The sequence below is a fragment of the Lactuca virosa genome, chromosome 7 (genome assembly GCF_052849685.1).
Source record: "Lactuca virosa cultivar CGN04683 chromosome 7, Lactuca_virosa_CGN04683_v6, whole genome shotgun sequence".
Classification (NCBI taxonomy): Eukaryota; Viridiplantae; Streptophyta; class Magnoliopsida; order Asterales; family Asteraceae; genus Lactuca; species Lactuca virosa.
Window position 1 is genome coordinate 120,947,014 of NC_136432.1, and position 10,643 is coordinate 120,957,656.

Below are 10,643 nucleotides of genomic sequence, written 5' to 3' on the forward strand. Positions count from 1 at the left end.
GATTCCCGAGAAGTTAACCTCTCTCCAGTCGAAACTCTGCCCGATTTGAGCCGGTTTTTCATCAAATAACCTCCTTTCCGTGATACGAAACGCTGTCCGAATCACCACTATCATGTGAGTTCATACCCCCGTATTTTCGTAATTTCTACTATTTTAAGGGAAGGGGGGGGGGGGGGGGGAATACAAGCATAACACAAGAACTTTGTGTTATAAAATCATGATTTCAAATCATGATAAAACGACATTAAATCATCAAAAATACTAAAAACATTAAACTCTTTTATAAACTTATCAAGGGTTTACACTTGTCAAATACATGTTCGGAATACTAATTCAAAAACATACTGTCAATCATTTATTTCATAATGATTGGGTTTTCATAACTAATATACATGTTCAGAATACTAATTCAAGAACATACTGTCAATCATTTATTTCAGAATGATTGGGTTTTCATAACTAATATACATGTAATGTTTATATGCTTTTTATGAGACATTCAATTCAGGTTGTTTAATTCATTTTAGACAACCAAGGTAAAGTCCTAACATTATAACCAAAATCTCCAGCCCGGGGATCGAAACAAGTTGTGTGTAGATCTATATCGGGATTGACAACCCCGCACTCAGGCTGCTAGCTACAGTCAGACATACACGCCAATGAGTGGCAACTGTTATCAACAGTTTAAACGCCCACAAAGCGTTTGTTTCTGTCATAGTATGGTTATAATAACTCATTAAAAAGATATTAACAATACGTTAATGTATAAACAACTAAACGAAAGCACACCTTCAAAGTACCAGTTTACAGAATACAAACTACAATGGTTCAATACAATTTTCAATAACAGCTGGTAGAGCCAGACACACTCTCAGTTACAAGTTTTTCATAAAGGAATACAAATACAAAACATTGATACAAAGAGTACGGTTTTATGGGAACAAAACTACTTTTCATATACAACAGAAAATATAGGATTTTCTGGAACAGTTTACATATACAAGATACAAGGACACTCTTTTAAAAATAAACACTTATGCACTCACTTAACTTTATGTTGATACTCTCTTTTCAAATTACTTGTATTCTCAGGGAAATAATACACAGGTACTCCCCGAGCTTTTTGAGAAGATGGAGCTATGTTGAGTCATATCTTCTTTTGTATAACTATTTTGGTTCAATATACAATGATTGAACACATGTAAATACTTATACTTTTTAAATACAATGGTTGTTTGTACTTTGATTATTATGATGCATGTGTTGTGATACTACAATTGAAGTCCTCCACCCCCGAACGTTTCCGCCGTCTGGTTTGGGGGTGTGACAGATAATGTCTTTTACAAGCGATAATGTGAGTTTCTTTATAAATGAAGATCAAATTAGTACTTTTGTTAAGAGTGTTGAAGTTGTTGATGAAGATGTTGAACAATCAAATCATCAAAACAAAATCTGCAGTTTTTCAGGTAAATTTTAATTATTGATGTATTTAGAATTGAATATGTTTTTATAATATTATGTGATTATTCAGTAATTTTGTAGTAAATGTGATTAATATTTTGTTAATCATATGTGATTATTCATTTTTTCATATTTTAATAAATATTTACATCTGTTTATTTTATCTATGTTCAATTTTTATTATAATCATATATGGTTATACAAGGAATTCATTATTAAACACATGTGATTAGCCATTTTATTTTGTTAATAAATTCATCCTTAATCACATGTGATTTTACATTTCATACATTGATGTATATTCAATTTTATGTTTTGTGATTATTCAGTAGTTCTTTATTAAATCTGTTGATTATAGTGTTAATCATATATGATTGTCAGTTTATTATATTGTTAATCATATGTGATTGTCAGTTAATTTATGTTCAATAATCTGTTATAATCACATATGATTATATAAGGAACTCATTTTAAATCACATGTGATTATTCTTTGATTCTACAGGTGAATGTTGTACTTCTTCCAATGATGCAAATTCAAGCAGTATGATGAGTACAAGTTGTGTATCAGATTTTTATATGTCAGAGCCTCTACATGATATCAGACCAGATGTTCCTAAAGAGTTTAAACCTACTAAGTCAATGAGGTTCAAAGATGTTGATGAGGGAGTTAATTTTTATAAAAGATATGTAGAGAATGCTAGTTTTGATGTTCGTATGAACACATTAAGGAAAAAGAGTGATATAATAAAGCATAGGTATGTGGTTTGCAACAGGATGGGCAAAACAAAAATGAATTCAACGGAAAGTAATACAATCTATAGGGTGACAAACTGTAAAGTTAAAAATATTGTGAAACGTGTCAAAGGAACATATGAGTATAGGTTTAACAAGTTTAAAGAAAATCACAACCACGACCTTGAAGATACATTTCACTTGAAAAGTACAAGGGCTCTTTCATATTCTAACAAGGAGTTCATTGTTCGGAAAGACAACTACCAAAATTATTCTTTTTATTATAAATGCGATGAAAATAAGGTTTTAAATGCAATGTTTTGGGCCGGTTTACTACGGTGAATTCGGAGATGTCATGTCCTTTTCTTCTATATTTATGTTTTTAATTGTATGTGATTGATGAATACACAATAAATATGCGTATGTAATTATTTTTAAATCACATGTGATTTATCAATTGTCAACAAGTATACTGATGCGATTATGATTATAATCATATTCGATTGATGAATGATGAACATATATTATAATGTGATTCTTATTATAATCATATGTGATTGATTATTTATCAACAAGCATACTGATGTTACTATGTGTTATAATCACATGTGATTGATGATTGATTAATTCTCAACAAGTAGGCTGATGTAATTTTTTTTCTAATCATATGTGATTTATTAATTGTTAACAATCATTCTCATTTGATTTTTTGTTTAATCATATGTGATTAATATCATTATTTTTAATTTATTTTGGCTATGTCGTTATATATGTAACATGTATGCATTGGTTTTTGTTCCATTCACTGTTATTGATCATCATAAATCATATGTTACTGTTGGAGCTGGGTTGTTAAGCATCAAGGATGTGGATTCGTACAAGTGGCTACTTGAACAATTTTTGAAGGCTCATTTAAATAAACAACCATTATTTGTTTTAACAGATCAAGATCCAACATTAAAGCAAGCTGTTGATTCAGTTTTTTATCATTCAAAGCATAGATTGTGCATGTGGCATATCATGAAGAAACTGCCAAAAAAAGGTATTTTTTTGTATATGTTTGCTTCTGTTAATCATATATGATTGAACATATTTGGTTATATAAAATATTTATAATCACATATGATCTTTGTCATATATTCATTAAAGGTTAATACATTTAAGATTGTTATTAAATGTTATTTTGTTGTAATAGATTCTAACCGCATATGATTAAAGCACATTGTTTGTTGTTTTTTGTTTATAATAACATGCGATTGAATCATTTTAAGTTATGAGATGTTATTATTACCTTTATATTTGAATATTAATATGTGAATAACATGTGATTATTATAGCTATCTGTGGAACTTCTTAAAAGCACTAATTTCAAGAAAAGATTCAATAAGCTTGTTTGGGACATGTATATTGAGCGTGATGTTTTTGAGTGGAATTGGGAACTGTTGATGAAAGAATTTAATCTTGAAGATGAGAGGTGGTTTAAAGATATTTTTGAAAATAAGGAAGCATGGGTACCTGCATATTTCAATGATTTTCCAATGTACGGATTGATGAAGACAACATCAAGGTCTGAGAGTATCAATTCCTTTTTCAATTCATACTCACAAACGGAAAATTTTCTTCTAAAATTTATGAAGAATTACGACAATGCCATTCAAAAACAAGGATATACACAATGTGAAGCTGATCATAAAACTAAGGGAGCACATTACTCTTTGATATCTCCACGTATGATAGAAGAACATGCAGCAAACGTCTACACGAGCAAGTTATTTTTTGAAGTTCAAAAGGAGATTTATAAAGGAGGATGGTATTGTGATGTTAAAGATTTAGGTGAGGGATATGGAAAGGAACTTTTTAAAGTTATGCACATGAACCATAAACATGAAGTAAAAGCAACATATAAGGTATTTTATTTTTTAACTATACCTTATTTTTTATATTATAAGAATGTCATAATCAGATGTGTTTTTAGGTAAATATGATTATAATCACATTTGATTATAATCAGATGTGATTATAGAAAATTTTAATTTTTTAAATCACATGTGATTATAATCAGATTTGATTATAGGTACATGTGATTAAAATCACATGTGATCATACCTACCAATCCTGATGGGATTATAGGTACATGTAATTAAAATCACATGTGATTATAAGTACATGTGATTACAATTACATGTACAATCATATATGAATATAAGTACATGTATAATCAGATGGTTAATGTATAATCATATGTGATTTTGTATTGTTATAGGTGGAACTAAAATATGCTGCAAAAGAATTGAACTGCAGTTATGGATATTTTAATCGTTTTGGTATACTGTGTATACATGCTTTCAAAATATTGATGAATAAGACTTTTTGATGTAATTCTCGATATATATATATATATTCGTAGGCGATGGAGAAAGGATGTAATACCTTCAATCTATCAACTATCAAGAGATCATTTTCATGAAGAGGATGTAGATGTTACTAAACTGGTCAATGAAGTATTTTTCAATATTGAGTCTGCTTTAGATATTGTGAGAGATGATAAGAAGAAGCTAGCATCTTTGGCTGAAAAAACATAGCTTTTGTTGAATGATGTGAAGAGTAATTCTTCAAATGAAGTTCCTATTACAAATTTTGATGTTGTTGAGAGACTTTATAAGGTTACTATACCAGAAGAGGTTGAGATTTTTGTTCTAGATGTTCAACAAAATAAAGGATGTAGAAAGAAAAGGCTTATTGGTGAAGTTGAAAAATCAATTATGAAAGTTCAAAAGACGACCAGAAAATGCTCAATGTGTGGTCAAAGAGAACCGCACGATAGCCGTACGTGTCCAAGCAAATTTGTTGCTCAGAAATGATGTATAGCATACAATGTTCATAAGAAGTGATAATCATATATGATTTTTTAACTCATAATCATATTTAATTTTAATGAGATTTATTTTTTGATTATTAGTTTTCAATTTTTTAAGCATTATATGTTCATAACAATTAATAATAATCATATTTGAGTTTGTTTTCAATTTTCATTACAAGTGATAATCATATGTGAGTGTCTTTAATTTAATCTGTTTGTCTATATTACATATGCTAATCATATGTGACTGAGTATTCAAACTATGTTTATGTTTGTAATCACACGTGATTGATGTATAAATCATACATTGTTCATAATAGATGCAAATTAATCATATGTGATTCTTTCTGATTTAATATTTCTGATCAAGAATCTTTTAATCACATGTGTTTGTGGAAATCATATGTTACTTCTTTCGTAAATGATTATGAATATAATCACACATGATTTTCCAAATAATATGTGATTACATTCATAATCACATGCCATTGTTGTAACGTAACATAAATACAGTCTAAAATTTTTGTTTTAAATCATTGAATAAACCATGAGTTACTGTTACTGAATAAAAATCATAAGTCGTGACAATACCAAAACATCATGTCAAAACCAGTATCATATATTGAAAATCACATATAAACATATCAGACTAAAAATCCCAGGCTAAAGTTGTGGTGTGTGCCATGCGATCATCCCGAGCCCTTCCTTTTACTAGTGGAAGTACCTGAAACCAAAACTAAAAACCGTAAGCACGAAGCTTAGTGAGCTCCCCAAACTATCACATACCATACACATAACAAATAACATAACTTTGGGACTCCGCCCAGCTGCATCGGGACGAATGCCGGCATCGGCTTACCCGACATCGGGCTTGCCCTGGCATCAGAGCACGTCTGGCATCAGGCCTCACCCGGAATCGGGCTTGCCCCGACATACAACATCTCATATACATAAGCATATAACATAAGCATATAAACATAAGCATATAAACATTCATCGGGCTTGCCCCGGCATCGGACCGGAGTCCCGAACATAGAACACATAATATATAAGCTAAAAATGCATTGGGCTTGCCCCGGCATCAGACCGAAGCCCAGAACACATAACACAAAACATGAAAGTCTCACAAAGATATCAAGCATACATAAACGTTCCTCAGGACCGCCCCGACATTGGATCGTAATCCGGAAAGCATACAACCTACATCGGGCCCTGCCCGGCATCGGACCGTAGCCCAGAAGTAGTAACAGCTAAACAGGTCGGCATTGTGGCCGTAGACCCGTTCCTACTGGAGAAAACTCACCTCGAATGCTAGTTGTGAAATATCGTGTGAGGAATCTCTGATGGCTGCTCCAACAACTCCCCAACTATCAATTTCACAATAACACTTAATCAAAAATCTACTAACTCCTCTTAGGGTAAAATGACGATTTTACCCCTGGTCAAAGTCAACGTCCTGGTCAAAGTCAAGTCAAGGTCGACTCCCAGTCAACCCAAGTCGTCGAGTTGTCTCCCAACTCGGCGAGTTCTTGTACTACTCAGACTCGTGGTCAACCGAGTCAACTCGACGAATCCCTTCACAAACTCGTCGAGTTCTGTCTGTCATAAAATCGGGACAACCCGACTCAACTCGTCGAGTCCCTCCTTGGACTCGTCGAGTTCTTCAATCCCCAAGTCCAAAACTATGTCCAGCTCACTGAGTCATTTCCTAGACTCAACGATTTCACTCATTAACAGAAGAGTTGGGGAATCACGACCCGACTCGCCGAGTTGCATGAACAACTCGTCGAGTCCCCCATGATCTTAATCTATTCAGTCGATTTCAGTTGGGATCATTACCTCCAAAACATAGATCTGCACCCCTAAGGTCCTTATGTCACGTAAAGTTTCCAACTTTACGTGCATACATGGGGTTTTTAGCTCATAAGGTCCAAAAAGGTGACTCCTATGGTGCATGGGACTCCCATGGCCATAAAGTTGGCACCTTTATGCCATGGAGTCCCTCAAAGACTCTAGATCTGCAGTTGGTACATCAAATCACGCTTGCATTCATGAGTGGTTTGAAAATGTACTCCAAAAGCCCTAAACTACCGCATAAGAAGATCTAGAAAACAAATGGCCAAGGTATAGACTTGATTACCAGAAAGCGAAGGAAAAGTGATGTTGCTCCGGGATCTACAACCTTCTCTTGGAGTCCTTTAGCTTCTTCTTCTTCTCACAAGTTTCAAAACACACCAAATCACTCAAAAATGGTTCACACACTCACACAAAGCTTAAGCTCATTGATTAGGGTTTTCTAGACGATGGAGGACGATGAGGGAGGCCACAAGGGGTGTTATGTCCTTTAAATAGGGGGGGGGGGCAAACCCTTAAAATTAGGGTTTCATTTTGGCAGCCCTACTCGTCGAGTCGGGGCTTCCCAACTCGGCGAGTAGACATCAAGACCCGCGTCCCTCTCAATCTCTACTCGACGAGTTGGGGGCTACCAACTCGTCGAGTTGCCTTGTAAAAATGAGTAAATAATATTTAAATGCATACCAAGGATCGGGGCGTAACAATTCTCCCCCACTTGTCTTAGACTTCATCCTCGAAGTCTATTGTCTTGAATAACTATGGGTAATGCTCCCTCATTTCCTCCTCGGGCTCCCACGTCCACTCTGATCCCTTGTGGTGATGCCACTGCACCTTCACTAACTCAACAACCTTGTTCCTCAAGGTTTTCGTCTCGCGATCCAGAATTGCCACCGGCCTCTCTATATAATTCAGGATGTCGTCAACTTGAATATCCTCCAAGGGCACAATTGCTGAATCATCCATTAAGCACTTCCATAACTGGGAAACATGGAAAGTGTTGTGGATCTGACTGAGCTCTACTGGTAGATCCAATAGATATGCCACCTTGCCTACCCGGGCTAGAACCCTGAAAGGACCAATGTACTTGGGGCCAAGCTTGCCCTGTTTTCGGAACCGGATGATACCTTTCCAAGGTGACACCTTCAGGAGGACCATATCGCCCACGTGAAACTCTAAGTCTGAACGCCGCTTGTCGGCGTAGCTCTTCTGTCTACTCTGAGCAGTCTGAAGCCTGCTCTGGACTAGCTGGATCCGCTCCGTTGTCTTGAGTACTACCTCAGTACTCCCCATAACTCTCTGACCGACTTCACCCCAACAGATTGGGGTTCTACACTTCCTCCCGTAGAGCATATCGAAGGGAGGTCAGTCTATGCTGGCATGGTAACTGTTGTTATACGAAAATTCCGCTAACGAAAGATACGTATCCCAACTGCCACCGAAATCCAAAACACATGCGCGTAGCATGTCCTCGAGAATCTGTATCGTCCTCTTGCTCTGTCCATCTATCTAAGGGTGGAAAGCGGTGCTGAAGTGGAGACGAGTACCCGTCTCCTCGTGAAACCGCTTCCAAAATTTGGAAGTGAAATGGACATCTCAGTCTGACACCACCGTGACAGGCACTTCGTGTCATGCCACTATCTCACACACGTATATCTCGGCCAGCTTCTCAGCTGAGATACTCTCCTGGATCCGGATAAAATGAGCACTCTTGGTCAACCGATGCACAATGTCCCAAATCGAATATACTCCAAGTGCGGTCCTGGGAAGCTTGGTAATGAAATCCATGGTGATGTCCTCCCATTTCCACACGGGAATGTCTAGCGGCTGCATCTTTCCGTGCGGTCTCTGGTGCTCAGCCTTGACCTTCCTGTAGGTTAAGCACCGCTCCACATACCAAGCAACGTCCCACTTCATGCAGGGCCACCAGTAATCAGGGCGAGGATCCCGGTACATCTTCGTCGCCCCAGGATGGATGGAGAACCTCGACTTATGGGCCTCATCCATCAGAACCTGCCATACTCTGCCCCAGTATGGAACCCAGACTCTCCCATGTAGGGTCAACAACCCTCGACTATCATAATTAAACGAGGCCACCCGACCTACGATCCGCTCACACTTCTGGCGCTCTTCCTTCAGGCCCTCAACCTGCGCCTCTCTAATCTGCTCCAGGAATGGAGTAATCACTGTCATCCTCAAACATATATCCCTCATCGGAGCCACCACCACCTTGCGGCTCAAGGCGTCGGCCACCACATTGGCCTTGCCCGGGTGGTAAAGGATCTCGCAGTCATAATCCTTTACCACATCTAAGCACCGACGCTGCCTCATGTTTAGATTTGGCTGATCCATGATGTACCTCAAACTCTTGTGGTCCGTGTAAATGGTACAACGGACCCCGTAGAGTTAATGCCGCCAAATCTTGAGAGCGAACACCACAGCCCCCAGCTCTAAATCATGCGTCAGATAGTTAGACTCGTGAGGCTTCAGCTGCCTCGACGCGTAAGCTATCACATGACCCCTCTGCATCAGAAGTGCACCCATGCCCGTAATTGACGCTTCACAATAAACCACGAAGTCATCAATTGCCTCGGGCAGAGTCAAAATTGGTGCGTTGCATAACTGTTGTCTAAGAGTCTCGAAGGTTACCTGCTGCTCAGGCCCCCAACAGAATGTCACCGACTTCTTGGTCAGTCGGGTCAAGGGAACGGCGATCTTGGAGAAATCTTGGATGAATCTCCGGTAATAACCCGCTAGACCAAGAAAACTCCGAATCTGAGTTGGAGACCTCGGAACCTCCCACTGCATCACGGCCTCTATCTTGGCCGGATCGACCAAAATACCCTTCTGGTTGACGAGATGCCCAAGAAAATACACCTCGCGCAACCAGAACTCACACTTGGAGAACTTTGCAAAAAGTCTCTCCCTCCTCAGGGTCTCGAGCACCTCCCTCAGGTGCTCCTCATGCTGCTCCTGAGTCTTGGAATAGACCAAGATATCATCAATGAAAACAATCACAGACCGATCCAGCATTGGTCTGCACACCCGATTCATGAGGTACATGAACGCGGCTGGAGCATTGGTGATCCCAAACGCCATCACCACAAACTCATAATGACCATAGCGAGTCCTAAAATCTGTCTTCTGCACATGCTCATCCCTGACTCGCATCTGGTGATAACCCGACCGTAAATCAATCTTAGAGAACCAAGATGCACCTTGTAACTGGTCAAACAAATCATCGATCCTCGGGAGGGGATAACGGTTCTTCACCGTTACCTTGTTCAGCTCCCGATAATCTATACACATCCGATGTGATCCATCCTTCTTCTTCACAAATAGAATCGGGGCTCCCCATGGTGAACTTCTCGGTATGATAAATCCCTTGTCTAGTAGCTCTTGCAGCTACTTAGACAACTCTTGCATCTCAGGAGGAGCCAACCGATATGGTGCCTTGGCTATCAGAGCCGCACGAGGGACTAAGTAAATCTTGAACTCAACCTGCCCCTCTGGAGGTATTCCAGGAAAATCCTTCGGGAATACATTGGAATACTCTCGCATGACCGGTACATCATCTACTGTCGCCTTATCCTTATCCCTGGTATCCATAACATAAGCGATGTAACCTGCGCAACCCTGCTGAAGGTAACGCCTCACCCTCGCTGCTGAACATAGAACCGGTCCGGGCTGTGGCCTCTCGCCCTGAATCACTAACCCGCCCCTACTAGGAGTCCTAA

General features: G+C 38.2%; 1 protein-coding gene across 1 annotated transcript; it reads left to right on the forward strand.

Annotated features, from left to right (window-relative positions):
• Positions 1-2,972: 2,972 nt before the first annotated feature.
• LOC145127091 (protein FAR1-RELATED SEQUENCE 5-like) lies at positions 2,973-5,056 on the forward strand. Its single transcript, XM_079062337.1, has 5 exons — positions 2,973-3,173; positions 3,533-4,102; positions 4,459-4,526; positions 4,603-4,696; positions 4,799-5,056. Exons 1-5 carry the CDS (start codon positions 2,973-2,975, stop codon positions 5,054-5,056), a joined length of 1,191 nt encoding a protein of 396 aa, XP_078918463.1.
• Positions 5,057-10,643: the final 5,587 nt, after the last annotated feature.

Excerpts from the sequence above, each read along its gene's own strand:
- LOC145127091 (XM_079062337.1), top strand. The coding sequence starts at position 2,973 with ATGTATGCATTGGTTTTTGTTCCATTCACTGTTATTGATCATCATAAA. Across the intron at positions 3,174-3,532 it reads TAAAGCAAGCTGTTGATTCA|CTATCTGTGGAACTTCTTAA; the intron begins GTTTTTTATCAT and ends TGATTATTATAG. Across the intron at positions 4,527-4,602 it reads TTTAATCGTTTTGGTATACT|GCGATGGAGAAAGGATGTAA; the intron begins GTGTATACATGC and ends ATATATTCGTAG.